This window comes from Numenius arquata, chromosome 3 (genome assembly GCF_964106895.1).
Source record: "Numenius arquata chromosome 3, bNumArq3.hap1.1, whole genome shotgun sequence".
Taxonomy (NCBI): Eukaryota; Metazoa; Chordata; class Aves; order Charadriiformes; family Scolopacidae; genus Numenius; species Numenius arquata.
In genome coordinates, this window is record NC_133578.1 from 6,623,547 (window position 1) to 6,647,974 (window position 24,428).

Consider the following 24,428-nt stretch of genomic DNA (forward strand, 5'->3'; position numbering starts at 1 on the left):
TTGATAATGGGTTATACATTTGAAGATATCGATCGACTGCAAGGAAAATAAATTGAGTAATACAGGATTTGAGAAAGCTGCTGACCACAGACAACTGAGTCTGCAATCTTTTGGTATACTTCTTTGTTTTAGCTTATTTAGATATCTGGAAGACTGCAGAAAGAAATTTTCAGGTACTCCAGAAAAAAAATCTATCATATTCTAATCCTAATTAAATTGCACAGTATCAGTATAAGTAAAAATCTGAAATGATGAAAGCTGAGAGGACACTCTGGTTGCCACATTTGAATGACACCAACATCTTATAAACTTCAGTGGTCTCTACAGAGTGGATGAGGGACCTTGGTCAGTATATATCATAATGTACAGCCAACCAAAATGTATCACTACTCTTCATTGGTAGTATTATTTGAGAGGCAAAAATCACATTATCATAGGTGCACTCCAACGGTATGCTCTGCCTTACAGGAAAGGTTGTAGCTTATTTGCTATAGCACCTATATCATCTGATAAAGAAATAAAAGACTCCCTTTTTCAGGTAGCCAGCCCGATTCCCTTACTAGTTACTAAAATTTGGTTAGGAGGAATCCTAACCTAATCCTAATCCCATTTAATTATGACACAGTGGAAGGACCTCAAAGCTATAATCAGGGCTCATTTTGGAAATATGTCAGAGAGGTCATTCAGCCCTTTGTCATTCCTGTTGATTTCTGGTCCCTGAAACAAATTTTCTAAAGGCAGTAATGACCATCTATTACTGATAATTTTCTACGGGGATATTTCTTTCATCTTTCTCTCATTCATTTTCAAAAATCCTTTGACTCCTCCTATCCTCTCATGCTCTTTTTGCTGATGTCCTCCCCACTTCACCATCTCTTTTCTTCCATTCTGTGTACCTCATCATTCATCAGCCTTACTTTGGACAGTAAAATCCATGTATTTACCTGCTGTTCTACTAAATACCATGTATTTACCTACTGATGTACATAGCTTGATTCAGTACCACAGTAAAACTCCAAAACATTAGGCTTCAGGGCAATAAAAACTCATCAGCCACCAGTAGATTGACACTGTTTATCAGCCAAATAAACACAACTTTGGATGCCAGGATATGCTTTGATCTAGTCAATGCTCTAACTTTCACTTTGACCTTTGCCAACATCTTAATCTCGTTCCTTGCTAACTATGGCTAATTTCTACATCAATAGGAGTTTTAAGAAAGTAATTAATATTTATATTTGAAATGAAGAGGTACATCCCACATGGGGTTAACCCTAGAAACAATTGAGGTTTTTTGTTCAGGATCCAATACATTCTGTTTCCTATGGAGTGAGTATGCCAGAACTGGTTAAAAATAGCTTCGTCCATTCATTAGAGTCAGCAGATGGCCATTAATCTTCCTGAAAGTATTGATTCAAACTACTCGTCTCCACTTTCAAGGCCCTTCACAGACTACCCTCTCCCCATCTATCATCCCTCCTTATACAACTGAAAAGGTGGCTGGCTTTCTAACAAGTGGGTGACAGTTACAAACCAGCACTCTCTCTTACATGCTGCCCCTCACGTCTGGAGGGAGCTGTACACAGCATTAACAAAGCTTTTCCATTTGTCTCCTTTAAATGCTTTCCTAAAACTTCCCTTTGCCATAAGGGCTGCAAAAGCATTACATAGTTTTACACCGGTGTGATGGGACTAGAGTCTCTCTAGGACATGATCTCGCCAAGGACGACCTTAATATTCTTTCTCCATCTCCATTATCTATCTGGCCCAAACTGCCATGTCTCTCGATGAGAGAGCAGAGCAGTCTAGGAGTAACATAGTGCAAAGTCTCTGCATTATGTACTGTCTCACAGAACATTTCCCAGCAAACAACTGCAATATAGACAGTTAATAAGAAACAAATATTAGCTCAGGCAGTCAAGAGCTGTAGGGTGCACCACAGAGAAGTGTACAGTGCCAAAACCGCAGGGACTAGTTAAGCCAAAATTAGTAAACCAACATGGCAAGTGTTTTTGCCTGGCTGCAATTTAACCCCTGTAAGCCCAGTGCTACACCTCAAAGAATAATGTCTGACCTTCACTGAGACTTACTACCTTAACTCAGTTTTAAGACAGCATAAAATTTCATGTAGTTCATGAACTGCCACCCTGTATGTTTCGGTATTGCAGTTCCCTGTACATCCAGTGCTGGTGTTACCCATAGGGGATAACAACATGTCATTTCTATGCCAGCCAGCACAAAGGTGCCCTTAGCATATATGGCAGATTAACTCATACTTCTAGAATTGATGTTTTGTTGTTTGCTCATAAGCAAAATATTCACTGCAGTTCGTTTAAAGTCTAAACCAGCAAATTTGGTTAATATATGTCTACCTTCCACTCTAGTTTCAAGATCTTCCCAAAGCCATGTGGATTTTGCTGGAAGAAATATTGAAGATGCTAGAGGTTCTTACCAGGAAGATGTTTTAAAGACATCAAGAAACATACACTCCCTTCTTTCCCAAACCCAAATTCCAAGACAAGAAACGACATACTTTTTGGAAAGAAATCCCACAGTCATTAGCACTCCACCCCTTATAGTGAAAAGGAAGACTTCCCAAGCTCAGACACTGTCAGCAAAAAAAACTGATATGGAGCCCACAGCACCTGAGAAACCCTCTTTTCTTGAAAAAAGAAGTGATGCACATGCTTTCCTTCTGCATGAGGAGCCACACTCCAGAGCCACATCCGTCAGTGTGACAACCCATATTCCTCTCCATTTCAAACAATACAAACCAGGGACAACAGGGGCTGCTCCTTCTCATCGCAACACAAATGCAAGCTCATTCTTTGCAAGGCCACATGCTGCTCAGCAAACTCGTTCCAAGTATGGCTATTCTCCCAGGAAATGGCCCACTCACGTCGCAGTCTTGAAGACTAAACCACCCCAAGATTTCCCAACAGAGCAGCAAAGAGCACCTCCATTGGCAACACGCCTCACAGCCCCTTTCCATTTAATAGGTTCTTCCCTTGGTACAGCTGCCCGGAGTGCTAGTGTCCCAGCAGGGTCTGCCCCCCAAGCAAAGCTTCCAGCACATACCACAGCAGCCAGAAAGGTATACAACACAGCAATGGATCACATGGGACTGCCAAAGCCCGGTGGTGGGATGCATCAGAAAGTCGTTTGTGCTAATATGCCGTGCTTTCCTGGCGTGCAGTGCGAGCTGGCCGAAGACGGAGGACTTAAGTGTGGGTCTTGTCCCACTGGATACACCGGTGATGGAATTACATGTGAAGGTAAGGGGGGGGGTGGTGGGAAATCTTCTTTCATACTCTTTTATAACTTCAAATCTAATAACTCTCCAAAGTAAAAATTAATTTTGGTTATTAATTTGCAGATTTTTCTAGCTGGGATCTTTCTCATTTTCAAAGCCAATTATATTTCCAAATAATAGATGAACATTCTATAACTTTGAAAAAGCTCTTTCTGGTTACAAAAATGACACATTTATTTGATAATATCTAATCAATTGAAACCAGGGACAGATTGTGATCTTGCTTACCCTTGCTTAAAGCCAGATTCATTCTACTGAAGTCATTACACTGGAAAACATATAAAACTTCTGTTGGAAAGAGTAAGATTGACTCCATTTCTTCATACAACAAATATTCTAGGAAAAACAAATTCTTCTACTACCTTAAAATTGCTTTTAAATATCAATCTAATATCTTAAATACAAAACTGAACTTGTCATCTAAAATATATAGCACCAGAAGGTATATTTCACAATATATTGAGATATTTATTAGACTGCTTAGAATACCTCTGTAAAACAATATTATTATGCACATTGTTGAAATGAATTCCCTGACGTACCTATCATTAATTACACCTTTTGCTGAAAACCCTCTGATAAGTTGATATCTTAATTGGCCTTTCACTACACAAAGCAAAAGCATTTGCATCATCTATTTCATTCTCTTTCACATATGGTATCTCGTGCTCTGTGCACAGACCAGACAGGCACAGGGGGGTCTCAGCTGTGATCCACTGCAGAGGACCTTGCAGGGACTCCTTGCTGTAAGCAAGGCTTCATGGCGGTGTAAATCCCCCAGAAATACTGCAGCCCTCCGAGCAGTGCTAGAAACACATTACAAAATACATTAAAAAAAAAAAGGTTACTATCATCTTGGGTGCTATAATTTTTGTCTGTTTGCACATTTCTGAAATGCCTCTTTTAAAGGACTTAAGGTTACTTGGCAAAAAAGACCCTGTCTTTGACCTCTGTTTTATACCCAGAGCTGGAGAAGTACCAAGTGTCTCCTAGTACTGGGAAGCCCAAAGCAACTTTGACCACAGAATGTCCTCCCCTCAAAGACCAGGCCCACGTACATATGAATATTTATGAATATGGGCATATGGCTGCTTTGTGTGTATTTAGTATGCCTATCAGTATAGTCCTTAAAACATAAATCTACCTCTGCCTTTTACTGTCTCGCAAGACGAGATGTTTTCTTCAATTACTGGTATTACTGAAAACCTCTCTGGAGAGTCCTTAGGATGAAATACTTTATTACCAACATCATTCTCTGTCTCGGGGCTTGATGACACGATACACAAACATCCTTTATTTGTCTCTTGTCACTGACCACATCACCTGACTCAATAATGAGCCTGTCTGCTCCCTGCTTCTACTTCACCCCGAGCCTCTCCAAGCACCTGTGAGCACCTTCCTGGAGCCTGGCCACGAGGGTGAAGAGCACCCATTGTACCTCCAGCCATTGATGTCTCTTCCCATGTCAAACGCAGCTGATTTGTCATGACAGATTAAGTTGAAAGATGAGGATAATTCCTTGGATTAAGGCCTGTCATGACCTCAGCTATCAGCGCCTTACAATGCCACTACGATTCCCTCAAAATTGTGGTATTGAATGTATTGAATTCCCTCAAAACAGTAGTACCCTCTAAGAACAGGAGGCAGCAAAATTGAACAAGTGATCAAAGCTTAGAGGAGACCAGCATTTGCTAAATCTTCAGGCTTTGATGCAACATCCGTGGCAAGCGAGCAAAAATGTCGACAGCCTCAGATGCTATTGATAGTTGTCACCGTCCTGTTTGATATCAAAATTCAGCAACATAAAAGAAACAGCCTGTCAGTAGCAAGTTTTAATACCTGTGGAGCTTGAGGGGATGTGACCTTTGTTTAATAAGGGTGTCTGAAAATACCGTAAGATAAAAAAACATTTTACCGAGTGATATTTATCATGTGACAGAATGTAAATTTTTTTTTCTAGTTGTGCAGTTGAAAATCAGGCTTTGAGGACTGGTAGGGAAAAGTTAAGCAGCATCCTGAAACTTAATTTATCTTCTAAAATAAATCATACCAAATTTTATTTCTGTAATATTCTTATCCCTTTGGACAAGTCCCTCTGCCTCCTCATTATGATTTTGTTGGAAGTCCCCTCCCTTTACTCTTCTTGTTTTGAGAATCACAGACTCACAGGAGTCCAGGCTGGAAGAGACCTCTGGGGATCATCAGGTCCAACCTCCAATCTTCTTTTGGAAGAAAATAGCTAGATGTCAGACTGTTCGGCTTACGTTAAGGCATCTAAACTGAGATATGTTCAGATGTTCTTAGCAATTTCCATTTAAATCACTCCTTTCACTACCGACAACTTTGTCATATGTAAATAGTGGGACCTTGCTTTTACTCATCTTGCTTTGGCATAATAAGCTTTACAGATTCTTAATTCTCTTACTTCTGGCTACTTACTCAGCAGATGAACTGAGATGAAGTAGTTCCTCAAGGCCCTACTCATCACTCCCATGCCCTTGTAGAGCTTGTAGCCTTGTAGAGCTCTATCACCTTCCTGTACAAAGGTAAATTACCATTTATTAGTGGCCTATTGTTAAGACTAGTCTGCTAAACAGGCAAATCCTTGAAAAAACATCATTTTGGAGTAGCTTTTTAGAGACAGCCAATATCACCTACACAAAAGAAAAATAAGCAGATTGTAGTCCACTGGATTCCCCTGCATATTCTCTGGTGTAAGACGCTCATTGGCCTTTGTGGAGTCAACATAGCCAAGAATTCCTCTGCTGATGAAGGAGGTTACTAAATGCATAATTTCCTCTCTGAATGCCCTTTTCACAGAATCACAGAATCTTCATGGTTGGAAGGGACCTTTGAGATCATCGAGTCCAATCACAAAAAAAAAAAAACACAATCAAACAAAAAAACCCACAAACCACCACACAAAACACCACACCCACCCACAGACACAACCCAACAATCTCAGGCACTAGAGCATGCCATGAAGTGCCAAGATCGCCAAGATCTCTATACTCCTCCTGAATTGCCTGTCCCTTCTTCCAAAGGTGGAAAACCCTCTTTTTTTCCCCCCTAAATCCCATCAAAAGCTCTTTGTTAAACCAAGCCAGCCATTTTCCCCACCCTTTAATCTTGCACCTCATGGGGACAGCCTGCTCCTGGGCCTTTAATGTTTCCTTTTTGAAGAGTGTCCAGCCTTCCTGGACCCCCTTGCCCCACAGAATTATCTCCCAAGGGACTCTCCCAACCAGGGTTCTAAACAGGCTAAAGTCTGCCCTCAGGAAGTCCAAGGTGGAGGTTTTGCTAACCCCCTTCCTTACCTCACTAAGAATTGAAAACTTGACCATTTCATGATCCTTCAAGCCCTGGCACGTTTCCTTTGGGTTTAATTCTGACAGGCCCACCTAGCTCCCCTTCTCCCCTCACATCTAGTTTAAAGCCCTGTCAATGAGCCCTGCTAACTCCTGCCCCAAAATTCTTTTTCCCCTCTGGGACAGGTGCATGCCACCTGCCGCCAGCAGGCCAGGTGTCTCATATAGCTGCTTATGCTCAAAAAACCCAAAGCCCTGCCGATAACACCAGTCCCAGAGCCACGAGTTGACCTGTTGCCTCTTCCTATTAATTTCCTCATTCATGGTTGCCACTGAAGGGATAGAGGAGAATTCACCTTGCATTCCTGATGCCTTAAGCAGCCGTCCCAAGGCTCTAAAATCTCTTTTAATTGATTTTGGCCTCCTTCTACCCACTTCATCACTACCCACCTGAAATACTAACAGGGGTAATAATCAGAGGGCTTTACTAGGGCAGGAAGTTTGTCCAACATGTCCCTAACCCGTGCCCCAGGGAAGCAGCAGACTTCCCTGTGAAGTGGGTCAGGGTGGCGTATTGGTCCCTCTGCCCCCCTCAGTAGAGAGTCACCCACAACAATGACCCGTCTGCTTTTCCTTTTGGAGCTAGTAGTGATGCTGGGTCTATGGTTCTATCTGACTTCTCCAGCCTGGGTGCACTATCCTCCTCTCCAACAGCCAGTTCCTCCTGCAGGACTCCATACCTGTTCCACAAGGGTAACTGGGAAGGTGGGAGGGGCCGTGAGGGGGCTCACCTGCTTCCCCGAGCAGGGACCTGTTTTCATTCCCCCTCTTTTCTGAGATCTCCTCCTATTGCTTGGTGACAAGAGGGGAAGGGGGTCCTCTGATTTATGTGGGGCCTCAACCTGTTCCCTTACTCTCAGGGAGCAGGCCCACCAGTCAATCTCTCTCACGTTCCCTGATACTCCTCAGCTTCTCCACTTCATCCTTCAGCTCGGCCACCAGGCTGAGCAGATCATTCACCTGTTCACATCTGATACAGGTGTTGTCTCCCCTACCCTCCATGGCAAGAGCCAGGCCCCCGCACTCTCTGCAGCCAGAGGCCTGGACGCCCACATGTTTGCGTGAGGCCTCTGTCTGGGTGCCCACAGCTTTCCTAACAACGGCCTTCGACCGGGTAGCAACCATGGCTGGATCTCTACAAGCAACTGACACCTTGCGACTCGAGGGTCAGTTGGGATGAGCCCCCTAGTCCTCCGGCCACTTAGAGGGACTGAACTTACCTCGTACACCGGTAGAGGCTCACCGCCCTGCCGTACAGGCTGCAGCCGGCTGGGCCACCCGCTGGGGCACACACACAAGCACCGGGTGCTCGCTCTGTGGGCAGGGACGGGTCTCTGTCCTCCCTCAGGCTTCTTATAACCCGGTGGCTGGATCAACCTGCCCTGAAGCTGGTCTCCGTTATTAATGGCTCGTTTAAAGTTACCGGGGGGTGGTGGTGGCTCCGCCCAGGCTCCCTCAGCAGCACCGACCACCACCTGTCAGCTTCAAAAAGCCCCAAAAAGAGCTTCTCGTTGGCCCTTTTTGCTGCAGATCCCTCCCCAGCGCCGCCTTACCTGCCCTGAAGCTGGTCTCCGTGGCAATGACCGTTTGGCACGTTAATGGGTTGTTTAAAATTACCGGGGGTGGTGGTGGCTCTGCCCAGGAGACCGGTATATTCCAAGAACATACACCCTAAAACCGACGCGTTGCTGTGGTAAACTCCTAGCAGTTTTGTGGAGCAGCACCCATCACCTGCCAAAGGGCACCCTGCAAGCGCCATGACGTTTAGAGAGCTTTAAATATTTCAGTTCAGCATGCCAATAGAACAAAAAACTAGTACTTCGATAATGCGTCACTAGTTGAAACAGGATTGCTTTCAGAATGCTCCTGGTACTTTGTCTTGCCCATTGCAAGTGGCACACGTAACGCGGCACTTTGTAACATCTGAGGCTAATGCTCTGAAATGCTCGTTAGTGGTGTTAGTCGACTGTTGTTAGAACAATTACTCATCGTCCTGCCTCTGTTTCCCGCTCCACAACGGGGACATAAGCCTGCACTTTCAAAGATGTTGTATCCACTGGACAAGGAAACAAATGCTGTCTTTTCCCTGGGCTCCGTCTATTCACCAGGGTCCGTGCATATGGCACTGCCTGGGAACAGCTGTTGTGTTTCTTGAGCTCCTTAGGGTGCCCTGAGGTGGAACATGTCCTTTCCTTTCCATAACAGGGCTGAAGTTAACAAAAAATTCTGCTCTGGGCATCATCGTTGTTCTTCTTCTTGAGAGACCTAAACCTGAAGCCTGAAGAAAAATAAGAATTTAAGCCAAATTCCTGGTCATCCCTGTTTTTATTTCTCTTACCTCAAGTTCATTCAATAAGGAGTGTCTGGTTACTAAACTTGTACAATTAAAAAGTCAAAGACTCAGTCCATGGAATACGGATAATTATTTGAAACTATTTTGTATTAGGTGACAGTTAAAGACTATTGTCTTTCTAGTTTTTTAGTAGTCATAAAAGTTCCTCAGAATTCCTATGGAAGGTAAAGTCATTCTACTTTAGGAACATTTTCTTAAAAATGTTAAGTCAGTAGAACTCTTGGATATTTTATAGGCTTTGCATGGTATTTTCTGATGGAAGAGGGAGACTGTAGTCTCCCTCTACTACTACAGTAGTAGCCATGCTTTCTGCTCAAGAGTTAAAAACACAGCATTACCTTGACATTACAAAACCACTGTTCAAACCAAATAATTTTGAAAATAACAGGAAAGACGGAGTAGTTGGGAAAGTATTGTGACCTCAGGAGATGCACAGCTGGATGAAACGAGGCCAAAAAAGATCAGGTAGCTGACATTCATCTGTTCTGACATTTTTACATCCAAAGAGCTCTATTCCACCATACCGGAACCAAAGTCCTTCCCCTATCTCAAATAGCTACCAACAGCAGATGTCTGGCAGTATACGGGAAAGGTACAGGGATAACGTCCAGAATAGTCTCTCAGCAAGTTATGGATCGTGTGCTTCAAAAAGCAAAGGTGTTGCCTTTGAACAGGAGTCTGGTCAACCTTTCCAGGCCACATCTGATTTTGTAGTTTTCTGTCCTATTCCCCCAAGTCATGTCTTTGCCAAGACCTAATCTATTCACTTGTTCTTCATACAAAAGCTGTTCTAGCACTTCAGTTATCCCTGTCACCTTTCTTTTTTTTTTTTTTTTTTGCATCTTTTCCACTTTTACTATATCTTTTCTGAGCTGGGGGATCAGACCTGAGCATGGCATTTAAGATGCAGCTCACCATGGATACCGACCATAATAAAGTCTGGCATTTTGTGCTCTGCTCAATTCCTAACACTTTATTTGCTTTTTTGACTGCAGATGACCACTCAGCTGACATTTCACAAGACGAAATCCATTAGTACAACCTAACCAGAACCATTGTCTGCATTTGTATTCCCAATTTATTCAGCCAAGTTAATCTTGTTAATTTTCTATTTGCTATGATGGGCATTTATTTCACAACTGGGCTCTGAACTGCTGGACTATTTAAATATGCATATGAGTTATTTTAATTGAACTAATACATGCTTTAACCCTGTTCTTTAGTTCCTTTATCTGTGTATCATCTTCCATGCAAAAGAAAGGTTTCAATCCATATCTGTTCAAAAGGAAAAGCAATAACCTGGCTATCCTGCAACGTAACTTTATTTTCCTTATTTTCCCTCCCTTGTGCTGTACATATTCAAACTTCATCTGTACATTCAGGAAATTAGAGTAATGCAGCTTTGAAAGAAAATAAATAACGTACAACAACGGCATGAAACAAGACAGATTATGCTCCTTCCACGGAATTTCCAGGTTTTTAAATGGAATTACAGGTAATGCTCTCACACCGCCGAGCCTTGCTTTAATGGCACACGCCCAGGACCTCGCGTGCCAGACGGCAACTAGCTGTTGAGAAGTTAAGCAATGACTCTGTCCTGGAAGCCATTTGCTGATAAGGCTATCGAAAATGGAGGAAACAACACAGCATCTGGTATTCCTGAGTACCCCCAAAGTTATCGTAGAGAAACTTATAAAAAGTGCATGATCTCATTTTAATGGAAAAAAGTAGTTTCAGGATATTTCCCAAAAAGCCCTTTCAGTGAAAACAATAATGGACTTCTCCATTTTCACCTCCAGATTTTAAATTATAACATAAACATACGTACATTTGACAGCAAGATTGACCATTTGCAGCAACGTTTTACTCTTTACTGTCATTTTATACCATCCAAAACCGCTTAGTATAAAAACACTGCAACACCTTTGTACAATTTAGCAAATGTTTATGGAAAAAAAAATGCATTCCAGAAGATGAAAGACAGAAGTTTCGGAAAAGAATTTGACATAAACAGTATATTTCTATTATGGAGGGAAATGTCTTTTAGGTGAATATTAGTCTCGGTCTCACATTGCAGACAGTGTTGCGTTTTTATCTTTTGCTATTCACCAGTAATAGAATAGTTTTAAACATTTTAGCATTAAATGTCACCATAAGAGCTAAATCTTTTAATATCCAAAATACCATGTTCTTTCCTGACAGTTCAGATGCATCTCGAAATGTGTAAAGGCCAGATGGAAAGTACTCTGTTCAAATGGACACATTCACTTTAAGTGCTACATACAAAACACGCTGAAATAAAGCGTAATATGTTTGAATGTCACTCTGCTTGGCACAGCACTTAGGCACCTGGAGGCTTTATGCAGCCACTGTCCTACAGGAAAGGCAATTACATTTCACATACTTCAAAAAGAACGGTGCATTTTTCCCAGGTTTTGTTTTTCCCCATCTCCATGCAGAGAATATTAACCAATTCTACCCACCGTTAATTTCTGATTGCTAAGAAACCCCTTCATAAGCAAAGTCCTGTGTTACCCAAGCCCAGAAGAGTGGAGATGTTTCAGATGGACACGTGTGCACAAGACCCCAAGCTGCCTGAGCCTCTGACCTGCTTCAACCGCTGCTACTGGTGGTGGAATGAGAACTTTGGGAAAGGTTAACACTAACTGCTTAAACGGGTCTGAGTCAGATCGATTTATTTGTCCAGATAATGTCAATTATTTTTTTTATTCTTTTTTTTTCTCCCAGATGTACACTTCAAATTTCAGCTAAACACTTGCTGAATTGCAAGTGTCTAAACCTTATAGCCCATCAAATCAAAACTAAATTTAGCTTAATGAGATTCTCAGCATGTATAGTATTGATCTAAACTATATCTAGCAAGTTTTCTCTTCTCAGGCGTGCCTAATCCTAAAGTTATTTTAATGCAGCATTGAAAATTTCACAGTTAAAACTATATGGTAACAGGAAATGTAAATACTGAGGTACCTGAAGAGCAGATCTAATACCAAATGTATTTCTTTAATGTTATTTGTGTCAAAATGGTTTATTTAAAGGCAGCTTCTTGGCGTTTGTCTCTTTAACTGCAATTGGAAAATGTGTGGTGGCTTTTGTATCTTTTTTGGATGGCAAAGTTCATATACAATGGCTTAATCTGAAGGCTTGGTGGTATCATAAGAGGTGAGGAGGCCTTCGACGCATGAGCTTTGTTTAAATTGTGTGGTTCCACAAGCATTTATCCTTCATTTAGCTTTCCAGTTACACAATCCATTTTCCACTTCTAAGAGCAAAATGTGGTACATTCCTTTTTTTTTTTTCCCCCTTGTAACAATACTTAAAATGAAAGATGCTTTGTTTCGGGTCTCTTTAGCTTCACTTCACGTTTTCCTTGGAATAACCTTGCTTAGCTTCATATCCATTATAAAAGACAAAACTCTGCCAGTAAAGTGTGCCAAAGTACAACATTTTTCTCTGTATTCACTTCCTAAGCACAAGGAAAGATATTTTTCATTCTTTTATGTGAGGCGGCTTTTTTTTTTCCCAAGGCATGAGAGCCAGGTGACACACATGCCTGGCTCTGCTCCTGCAAACAGCATCTTTTCTTCTTCAGGTAAGTGTCAGTGGTCACCTTCTACCTTCAGTGGTCTCCTCTCCTCCTCTCCTGTGCTTGGCATACAAAATTATCCCTTATCAGAGGGCTACAAATAGAAGTATTCATGACATCAGATGTCAGGTGTCTAGCTTAGATGTCAGGTTTAAGAGGCTAAAGCTTCCAGGCTCCCTGCACAATAAAGCCAATAGGTTCGTAATTTAAAAATTCATTTAAAAAGCAAACAAGCGTCTTCAGCAAACGGCCTGTTTCAGGATCTGCAGGACTTTCCAGTTTTATGCAATACACCTGCTCGTCCTCTTTCTTCCACAGAACGACATCGCATACTGCAATACGTCGAGAAATCATTATCTTACTTGCTGCTTTGCAGGCCTCACACCACGTATTAAACATTTAAATTGTTGCTTCAATGTTTGCCATTTTGGTGACAAATTCCCGTGCAATTCTTTTCTACACTTCATCTCTGCTTCAGTGTAACTTCTGACCCCTGTTAAGGCTTACTGAACATCCACAAGGCAAAACTGCAGAGAGGGATGGGCAAGGTCTTTAGAATTAACTACATTTGTAGTTGATCCATCCTTGGACTTCAAGAATACGTACTTAAAAATGTGCATGCTCAGAAGTTAGATATGATTGTGTTAAAATCAGACATTATATAGCTACTTATTAGTTAGTGCTGTAATATTAATGTGATACCCACTTTTATCCTGCAGTGTTTTCCTCAGTAGCCAAATTACCTGTTGGATTAATAAAACGGTATAGGAAAAGCAGTAACAAGTGTTGTGCTCGTAACTACACAAAGTGTAATATTTGAACTGTATTTTTTGTCCTCATGTTTTGTTCTTGCAGTGCAGTGTGATCCACCATGTGAGCACGGAGGAACTTGTGTATCTCAAAATACTTGCTCTTGTGCTTACGGATTTGTTGGTCCTCGATGTGAAACAAGTACGTATGAATTCATTCAGGCTTTTCTCCTCATTACATGTTTGAATTTGCAGAAGATTATAAGACACAAAGAGTCTTTTTATTTTTCTATATTTTCCCTTAAAATGATGATTGAATACAGCAACAAAATCAAAGTATAATACATTGAATTAATATTTAATAACTATTTTAGAGCATATATTTACCAGCAGCATAGTTGTATTATGTAAAAATATGCACACCTATATCAACACTTTCTACATAGAAGTGCTTCTGGAAAAACAATCAAGCAAAAACCTCCATGTTATTTATAGTAACATTTATGAAATTCAAGGTTCTGTGAGTGAATGCAGTGATACTAATTTTGAGTACACAAAAAGACAACCATACCTATTAGGAGTCACATTATTGTGCAATATGACTTACAAATGTGGTTCAATATACAGAATATCTGGGGAAAAAAAATCAGCCTTCAAACCCTTCTATATTAGCTGAATGGTGAAACATATGCAGTTTCATTATTACAGTCCTCGCTGCTTATTTAAATATCAGGTTGCTCTTGACAGGAATATAATTTTGTCTCTGAACCAAGGTAGCTGGAATACTTAAAAAGCAAAGAATTTTAGATGCGAGACTTCTGATGGAAAGAATGTGTAGAAAAGAGAAGGAAAACCAAGGGAAGGAATAGATTCATCTCTCTGCTTACCTCTTGGACTAATACCACTCATTATTTGCTGTAATAGAGCAGCTTTAGGGTTTGCATTGGTGTTACCAATAAGAGATTTCCATCCTTTGCGTATTTTCCAGTGGTGTGTAACAGACACTGCCATAACGGCGGTTTCTGTGTTTCCCCGGACGAGTGCAAATGCAGAAGCGGATGGAGCAGCCCTTCTTGCGAAACAGGTGAGTGGTTAGAAATGACTGGTCTCTCATTTCTGTTGCTGCCTGAGATCCACGTGATTCCTGCAATTCAGTGGTCAGAGTGGGAATTGCTTAAAGAATTAAAGTGTAAGAAATGGAGACCTAGTAAAGGGCAAGACCTCGGAAGGCTTTGAGTTTATGTAAGTATTTATCAGTTTAGATGTTTATCTAAATCTCAGGGCCACATAGAGGAAACCCACAAAAAAAAAAAAGAAAAAGAAAAAAAAAAGAAAAAGCCTTTTGGCAGCTTTTTTTAAGCTCCTGTGATTCTGGAGTTTCTCAGCATGCACAAAAAGAAAAATAAAGCTATTCAGCATTTCAGAAGTTACAGCCTTTCTAGGTGCTTGGTAGCTTCTGCAAATGAGACTAATTCTCACTGGAGCCTTTGGAAATGTGTTGACTCACAGTCTCGGCTGCCATGGTCATAACCTGACGCTTTGTTGGTCTTGTTCATGGAGATCCCAAACAATGAGTCTTGCCCCACACCCGCAGCGGCAGAGATGAGGGCAACGCAACCACCTGCACTGCTCACCATCTGCGCAACTTCCAGTCTTCATTGCTTTTAACCCTACACATTTCTCCCAAGGTATGATGGTGGGGCAGAAAGGACAAGGGTTTGGCTTTTGGTGATTTTTAATGGGATGCAGTCAAATCTGAACTTAAAAGTACAGTTTAGGGAAGACAGGAGGCCAGTTTAAGTTAGGAAAAGAACATAAGCAAGAAAATGTGTCTTCTGCTGCTAAATTAGCAACTACGTGCGCGCTTCTAATACTGCATAGTCTAAGGAAGAAAAGTGAACCGAGAAAGGTAAACTGAGACTGACTACTAAGATTTTTGTGGCCCAGTTCTTGGATACAGTTTTTCCATTCCATAAGATGAGTTGTGACTGTATGAGACAGAACAAAGGCAAGTTTGCAAGGAGAAGGTAACTGTTCACACCCTGATGTTGAACATCCCGCTGCTGCCAGAATTGGTACTTGCAGATACCCACAAAAGGCATGCACACTCGGGGAAAAGCCACCTGCACCCATCAGTACAAAATGACAAGGTGAAGATTGGAACTAAGTACCTATTTCTAGTCAGGACTCATCGTTTTGGACCTTGTTTTGAATAGGTGCAGCTCAGACCTTCCTCTCAGGGTCTAAGCACTGAAAGCTGGAGTACAGATTTTTCCTCCTAAGGCACAGTCACTACAGCACTCACCTGGGACAAGGCATGTAAAATAGCGAAATATTAAAAGGAGCAAGCACAAGGAGTACCTTAATCAGTGCCAAACCTCAAGGCTACAGAGGCAGTCTGCCTCTGCCATGGTGAATATTAAACGACTAAGACACCTTCAGCCTACATTACCTTTCCTGGAAGGTGAGAGATGTCATTTTAACCTCCATCTCCCTGAGATTGCTCTTCCTGTAAGTGTTGAAGTGACAGACCTATTGAGGACACATAAATTAACCTAGCTAAGATCCACGGTAAACGACTGGGATTGCCACTAGCTATTCTGGTTCCCACTATCTCCTCTTTTTCCTGCCAGATATTACTCTCCTGGAATTCTGCAAATTTATTTTGGAGTGGCTTTAAACCTGTTTATTCCAAGAGGAGGACAAGCAACAGCAGCAGAAGCAGTAATTTCCAACACAGAATAGCAGAAGCAGTAATTTCCAACACAGAATAACAGCAGCAGGATTTGTTTGTCTGAATATTCCTTAGGTGAAAGATTACATCAGTCAGGCTCACACCTCTGGCACGGTTTTGTGTGCACTACACAGATTATTTTGAGGATACTGTTGGGATTTCCTACCTCAAGTGGCATGACTGGAGTCTCTGGATGAACACAGATATAGAAACTAACCAAAAAAAGGGACTGAGGGAACTTTACCAATGGAGATATAAACACTGACAGAATGCGGACATCTGTGAACTAGCTGGGACAATGAGGCAAATAATCCAAATTCACCATTAGCAATGAATGAAGTCCATTTTGACTTCATAAGTGAGTGCTGCTTAGTCAGAAAATCCTCTCATCTAGACTACAATTTCACTCTTTTTCTCTTTCCAAATTGACATTTTATTTCTCCTTTTGTTCATCTGAAACATTGTAGTGACCCTTAATTTATTTAAGCTTAAATGTATTTAATTTATTTAATGGGCTATTCTGGAAAGATACTGAAAGACAAAGGGAATAGAAGGAAAAAGACTTTTATAGTGTCACTCTGCTTTACAATGAAAACTTTATCAGATTCCTTATTCTTCACACTCTGACTTCCCAACGAAACTTATTTGCAATTCTAATACTTTTTTTTTTTTAACAGTCAGGTACTTGCCGCATAGAAATATGCAAGACAGCTTTTAATTCCTAATGCCTGTTATATCATCTACAGTAATAATGGATAAATAAAGAGGCAAAAGGAGCTCAGCCGGTGGCTTTGTTGGCAGTGCATGAGCCAATGTGTTGCGGGAACTGGTGTTTAAATGAGGCAGAAGAAAGGGAGGTTTTGCGGTGTGCACCTATTCGGCTTCACGGAAATGCCACGATGCTCTGCTGAACTCAGACAAAACAGCAAACAGTTAATATCTCATCTCCAGGTTACCCAGGCTGCATGCAATGTGACTGCGTTTTACTACTTTGGGATCCTGTTTGGTCAGGATACCAGAGTGGAAGCAAATGAACTGTGCAAATCAAAGGAAGACATCAGAAATAAACTATTAAATTATATTTTATTTCATCCCCCAAGCTATGCTAAAACACCACTGAAATGCTCCCACTGCGTCGACAATGAATAAATGCCACCGCACAACTGACCAGCAAGGGTGGTGTGAAATTTATCACAATACTGCTAGAAATGTTTATTCTAATGACCTGTGCAGCAGCAAAAGCGTGTCTACTCTAAAAAATTCAAAATTATAAGAGATTCATAGAGTTATCTTATATTCACATACAGCTGTGTGCAATCCTGTGTGCCTGAATGGAGGAATCTGTGCGCGGCCAAATATGTGTACGTGTCCTTATGGTTTCTACGGACCACAGTGCCAGAGAGGTAAGAAAGTTCTATTTATCATCTTGATAAAGGATCCAGGCTTAAAATATAAACAGCAGCCTATATCGTTACCTGCCCCCACATGAAGTATATCCAGAGACTTTCCTTGCCATAACTCCCTGTGTGCTCCTTTGATGTTATAGTCTGTTGTAAATCCACGTTATATTGTTTTTAATGGTATTGTGAAGGAGTAAGCACTTATTTATGATGGCATTAATGATAACTAAACAATTAATCTAAAACTGTCTGAAGTCAGTGATATGACTAATTAGCAACTATTCAATTAAATGTTAAAGCATGGCTCTACTTTGTTCATTTTGTACTCTGTAGTGTGTACTATACTGTGTTTCGGAGCCAAAAGATAATTTATCTTCAAATGGGGCTCACAACATCACCTGCTTGACTGACCATCCTAGAATGTGGTAGACTTGTATAGGACATCTTCAGATCCCTGCTGAAAGATCTGATCAAACTCCACTCTGCCTGACACAGAGCAGGACCCGATTTTGAATCCCTGTCCTAAAGAGGAGAGCTCTAAACTGAGGCCAACAGTCTCTTGGGCGTCTTGCTCACTTTGCACTGCAGAAGTCAAATTAATGAATATTTTAACCACCCATTAGCTCAGGCAGAATAGACAGGAGAGAGGAACTTATGTTTAGGGCTCAAATACCTGGAAGACTCCTGTGTTTATACCATTTGCTTTGCATTTTTTTGAGCATGCCTCTAATAACCCCTCCTGAATCTGGGAATATAAATGCACTCTTATTACCAAACCTGAACTATTTCAATATTAAAAGTTCTTTTTTCTTTCTATCTCTCTTTTGTTTCCCTGGAGTTCCTAGATGAATACAATCCCAATGCATATTTTTGCAAGTGAATGATTCACACACAAAAATCTAATTGCAAATGGAGCTTGCTGGAAGCTCTTTGTTTTTGTGGTGTTGGGAGTGAAGGAGAGAGTGAAAGTGATTCAGACTCTGTAATTTGATGATCTTTCTCTTGAGGTTCAGCATGGAAGGTGATTTTCAACATCTAGATGATTTGGAATTTTTATCCTTAACTGTTATGCTTTAGGCAGAATTAATACTTGAAAATACATGTCCACATTTGTGGGATATGGAAGTGATATAGGGAAAGAGTGGATGGATGCTGAAGAAAAGCAAAGCCCTTCCTTCTGCTTCATTGAGAAAGGGGGAAGAAATGCCATTAAAACCAAGTTAGCAAATATCAAACACCAATCTATATTTCAAGGGCAGAAGCCTTGAAGAAGCCCTTTAGCTAGAGAGTTAAAAACCTAAGAGATTCTCAGGAATATTCCGACCGTTTAACTGCGGGTATCTAAAAGAGACCCTTAGGTACCAAGAGTCATGTCCCACGTTCTTTCCACAAACAAGAGAGACTCAGGATGTCCAGGTAGGCATCTGCCCGAATACCCTTTGGAGAGACACTTTCTCTACCCCAAGTAAAGAAAAAAGCCTCTGCAGACTGGTCTCCCAACACAGGCACCTAAATAGGGAGCTTGTACTTAGGCGGTGTTGATCCCCTGTGTGATTTTGGTGCACAAAACTTTTGCTTTCCTTTCACTAGCTCTTTGCATTCCCCCTTGTAAGAACGGTGGTCACTGTGTTCGGACCAATGTGTGCTCCTGCACTGAGGGCTACACAGGAAGAAGGTGCCAGAAAAGTAAGTTACAAACTTCCCTTTGCTTTCTAATGTTCTCTGACTCATAAACCATTTTTCCTCCTTTTGTGCATGTTCAACAGAATATTTCGTCTGGATTTACGCCGTGATCTCCTATATTTCTATAAGAGCACGTATAACACTACACTATGTCTAAAACTAACCTGTTAATTAGAATAGCATTAAGTCAAGTCAATGTTGGGAGCAGAACGTTTTGCTAGAATCCTCTCTAAATATTTCATGCATTCAGAATGGGTAACACTAGTATTTGGCGATGAATTAATTATTTTGCATTAAAGATCTTTTGGAGAAAAAAAATTAAAGCCAAAGGCAGAGCAGCTGAATGAGATCCTGAAAAATATTAGAACATCATACTTCTAGCTTAATTAAGACAGTTGGTTAATAACGCTTCAGCCTTGCTTTTGTTCTTGTCACTGAAAACTCCCTCTTCACCTTAGCATCGGTATTCATATTCGATTCTTCTATTCTATGGGGGAAATAGGTTATTTTGGCACTTTTACAGACTCTATTGCTCAACAATATCTGTCACCCAGGGAGCTTAGGATATGTATGTGAAAACTTTTTTTATTTTTTTTTTATTATTTCTTAACCAGTTTGAAATTGGCAAAAGGGGAGCTGTGAAAACAACCATTCTTGGCAGGAAGAATCTGTACGTTTCCAGAGCACTTTATGTCTCTCACACACAGAGGAAAAAAAGCTAGTAAAAAAAATTCCTTCCAGCAACAAAAGCCCTCTCAATCCCCATACTACAGCTCTCCCCTCCTTCAGCAGAGAGAATCACGATGCACAGTTCTGCCTGGCTGCAAAGTACACAACTGAATAGTCTGTTCTGGCAGGAACAAGCTGGAGGGAAGAAAGGAGGAAAAAAAAGCTTATGTTTGGCATCTTGTTTTTGAGGTTAGAGAACATTAGAAAAGTGCTGTTTCCAGCTTTAAACACGCTACCACATCTCCAGACAGATCAAAGGAAAAATGAGGTGATCATGATTGCAGTCTAGCAAAGCACTGCCCTAAATGCTCCAGCTGCTGCCAACCCACAGCATGTTTCTTTCCACTTGCAAAGAGTTTATGAGGTTTTGTTGCCCATCTTGGTATAATCTTTTACAAAAATGCTTTCTGATACGATGAAAATATTTTTGTTCTGTACAATCTCAGCCTCTATTCTACTTCAATGACCAGTATATAGTCTCTTTTATTGAGCCTAGTGTTATAAAAATGTAAATAAAAGACCTACGTCTGTGATGAATGAAGAGAAACATGATTAAGTAGAACCAAAAATGTTACTATTTGTTTACTCTTACTGGCCCCTGACTGTTAACAGGTAAAAAATTTCAGGAATTTTTTTTCTTGCTTACAATCAACTGCACAGGGGACAGGTATCATGATCCATAGAAAGAAACAGGATATTCACAAGCTCTTCACAGCAAACAGTTGCTATTAGAGCTGTATGTCTTATCCTTGTTATATGAAATATATTCTTTCTCCTCTGCCAGAGGATCCAGGTTTCTCAACTCCCCTGGAGCAAAGGACTGCAGGGCACACAGCAGGAGTGAGTCTCAGCTGACCTTCACAAACCTTCCCCCCCGCAAAGAAAATGGAGAAAATTAGTGCCCCCATCAGTTAGCGGCTGCCCTCAGTGCAGTGCATCTCAGAGTTCAAATGCCAAATGCATTTTATACCTTTTTTTGATATGATTTTATATTATTTTCAACCAGGCACTGGCCTAATTAGTGGATCAGCTGAGGTACTTGGCATACACTTGAAGTCTAGGAGTATATACATAGACACGTGTTCCTGACTTATTTACACACAGACAAAAGAAAAAGTGGAAAGTAAATTCCCTGCATGAAGAAGTTCCACTACCCAACCCCTTTTTCTTAAATAAAATATATTAAAAGTACCATGATATCTATCTTATGTTCCAAAAAGAGCTAATATGTCACACAGGTTGTTCTCTCTCATTGTGGTATCAGTGTGGTATTTCAGTGTGGTGTCTCAGTGGTATCACTACCACTATATATATGTATTTATCCCTTTATCAAATTAATTTTGATAATCCTGTGGCCACTTGGGCCGCTGACTCTGTAGAGGTGAGACCAGCCCCGTGGACCTGTGCCTGAGTGCTCAGAAACCCAGCTGGGAGACAATCCATGGAGTGCTTCTGCCAACCTTCCTGGGAAGGGTATGGCAAGAAGGAATCACAAAAAAACCCACTAGATTTTGACTTTACAGAGAGGGTTTTCTCTGGATTTGAGTATCTTTTCTGTTTGCCTTTAAGGACCCCTTTAACCCACTGTGCCCTGAGTTGCACAGGATATTACAACTTGCTCAGAGTTGCTGTATCTTTACACAAAGAGTAAGGAAAAGAAATACAGACATGACAATAGAAAAACTGTAATTAAATACAATAATAATTTAGTACTGCAGCAGCTCCCATATTCAAATCACCAGGAAAACGTACCACACTTTCAGAGATGCCAGAGGTGAACCTGTGGTCCAAATCGTAGCTCGGTGGTGTCTAACCTGTTGCCCCACGCTGAGAAATGTACAGCTGGCTGAGCCAAAATGAGGAATGTGACAATTCGGAGAAAAACAATTCCTTGTGAGGGGTTTTATCATTATTTTAATTGTTCTTCACTCTCTGAATATGAGTTTTCCATGTCCTTAAGTCCTTTTACACTTCCAGTACACTTTCAAAAACCTCTGTCAGCAAATCAGCTTTACTATGTACTTACACTGAGTCTCTAATCGTAGAAATTTTGGGTGGATTTATTACCTGCCTAATAAAACCTAACAAGATAGAGTGAGTAAACTCAAGACTAAAAAAGACAAGTCTGAAGAAGTTTCCCACCCAGGTATTACATGCAGAGCAGCTTAACATTCTTGATTTTTAGTTTGGGAAAATACTTGTGGGTTTGGGAAATTTCCCATGAACCATAAAAAATGAAAAATAGTCCTTCCAGAAACAGTGATCTGAATAAAAATATTACCTCTTTGCACCTGCAGTGAATGCTTGAAATTGGCAGTCTTTTCAATTCTGTCATTGTTTACACACAGCAGTACCCAGGCTTTGCACACTTATCTCTGAAATCTATTAATAATGATATGAATTGCATCAGTAAACCCTTAGGTTTCAGCTTTAATATAGCTCCAACATGGAGTTTGAGCAAGGGGAAAATTCCCTGCCATGCACGGCCCTGATTCCTGTAGGGATGCTACAGTTTCCAGACCCATGGTAGCGTAACGCACTCATGGATGACCCCTTTGGTAGAGCTATGTGAAGTTAGGGACACCAGAAGCACTTGGATGCCCATCCTGGAGATAATTCACACATCAGGGTTGTTCCTAATGCGTGTACCCAAGTGTCTTGCAGCTCAGATGTAGGTAGCAGCCGGTCAAGTGGGACAGACATTTGTCCTTGGGATGAGTCAACAAAATAAGAATAATAATAGTTGTGAGTGTCTGTTTCTCTGGTAACTAATGCTCAAAAGTATTGCTTTCATTAAAAAATGTCATAAGAAAGGCACCTTAATATCCATAATTGAAATAACAGAATAAAGAATTCACATAATCTAAACAAATAACATACTTTTCATGATACCAGCTTAATGAAGTTTTTTTTAGGTAGGAACAGTTTTTAGAGGCAAAGATAAAAATAAATTAAATCACGTTTTTGTTCACTTACTCCTTGGATATTTTGGCATTGTTTCCACTGCTTTTAGACATTTCTCTTTCCTTCTTAATATCACACCTGCACGGACAGAGAAAGAAAAGCTTCTGTTTGCTTTTGGCAGCTTCAGATTCTCAATTGAAGGAGATAATTAAAATTAAAATCTATGGCAGCCAATCGAGGACAGGTTATTTCCAGACTGAACCCACATATGTTATTGGTTTATTTGAAATATATAGCAACAAGCCGTAGGTTTTCCACTTCCATCCCTGTACATTTTGGCATCTCTAATACTTTCTGCCTGACAGCCAAAAACATGCAGGATGGCATGGCAGCACCAAACCTTGGGGTTATTTGGGTAACCAAATATTGAGGTTATTCTTCTTTACTTCTTTAGTGTAGGGAGAAGGGCATTCAGCCTGAAAGTTCGTGTTTGTTTTGTAGGTAAATAAACAACATCTCAAAAATAACCCCCCATGTAAATCAACCAGGTCTGACCGGCTGCCAGCTGAAATATAAGGCTTTTCCTGGTGTGTTTACTGATAAATAACCGGCTGGTGATTATGCAAACCAGACACCCACCCCCAGGACGAGGGGGTGTGGGAGCTGACAGGGAGATGCATGGTTATGCCTCAGCAATTGTACAACCTTGTATCCTCGCTTGCTACGCGTTGTTTTCACTATAATCAGTCTTGTTGAGCGGAAAGAGGCAAACGCCGGCGGTACCTCAAAATAAAATATGTTTCTGGATCGACTTTGCATCAAACAAACATACTCGGCGTTAATACTAAAGAAAAGCTATTTGCGCGCATGGTTTTAAATCCCCTTTTGAAAAAATGCACAGCTGTAAAAATCCTGGGATGTCACTCCTGTTCATGAGGCTTTAAAGCAGCATTCACACCGATTTCTAATACATTCTTACAAAAATTTTAAATAAAGACAATGAATTAGATTTCATTTATATCCTACCCATATTTTCATAGGACTGTTTTGGAAACAACTCTTGGAAAAAAAAGAAAGCTAATAAAAGCTGAGTTTCCTTTACTTATGAATAGAAGGGGAGAAAAATAGAGATTCGTGGGACCCCGCGTTTATCCCTTCTCTGCCGCTGTCTGCTTCTAGCGAGTTCATCTCCGAGCGAAAAGGCAAGCCACAGCTCCCTCTGGAGCTCATCAGCGAGCCAAGGTCACAGGAGAACGGTGCTGAACCTCCTCCTCCTCCTCCCTTCTCCAGAGCACCAAGCACACCTGCAGCCTGACCTCGGCCTCTCCGCCGGCACCCAACCTTCTCGCTGCTCCTCTGGCAGCAGGAGGGTACTTAGGCTCTGAAACAGGGGGGACCCTGTTTCTGCCTGCATCTATTTTAGCACGTCAGGCTGAATCCTGCCGACTTTGTATGGCATAAATCATCGCGCTGACATTGGGACTTTGCAGATTGGATCTCAAAGTTAGTAGATAACTATTTCTCCATTTCAGTAATTCCTGCAGGCAGGATTTATAGCCAATACACAGTGCACAATATAACTCAGACTCAT

At 41.0% G+C, this 24,428-nt stretch overlaps 1 protein-coding gene across 1 annotated transcript in view; it reads left to right on the top strand.

Annotated features, from left to right (window-relative positions):
* LOC141463281 (von Willebrand factor D and EGF domain-containing protein-like) overlaps positions 1-24,428 on the top strand; it is a 180,962-nt gene that overhangs the window by 137,100 nt on the left and 19,434 nt on the right. Inside the window, exons 21-25 of the mRNA XM_074145613.1 lie at positions 2,385-3,275; positions 13,494-13,589; positions 14,376-14,471; positions 17,429-17,524; positions 19,112-19,207. Of these exons, the coding sequence (XP_074001714.1) occupies positions 2,385-3,275; positions 13,494-13,589; positions 14,376-14,471; positions 17,429-17,524; positions 19,112-19,207 (1,275 nt within the window). The remainder of the gene's footprint in view (positions 1-2,384; positions 3,276-13,493; positions 13,590-14,375; positions 14,472-17,428; positions 17,525-19,111; positions 19,208-24,428) is intronic.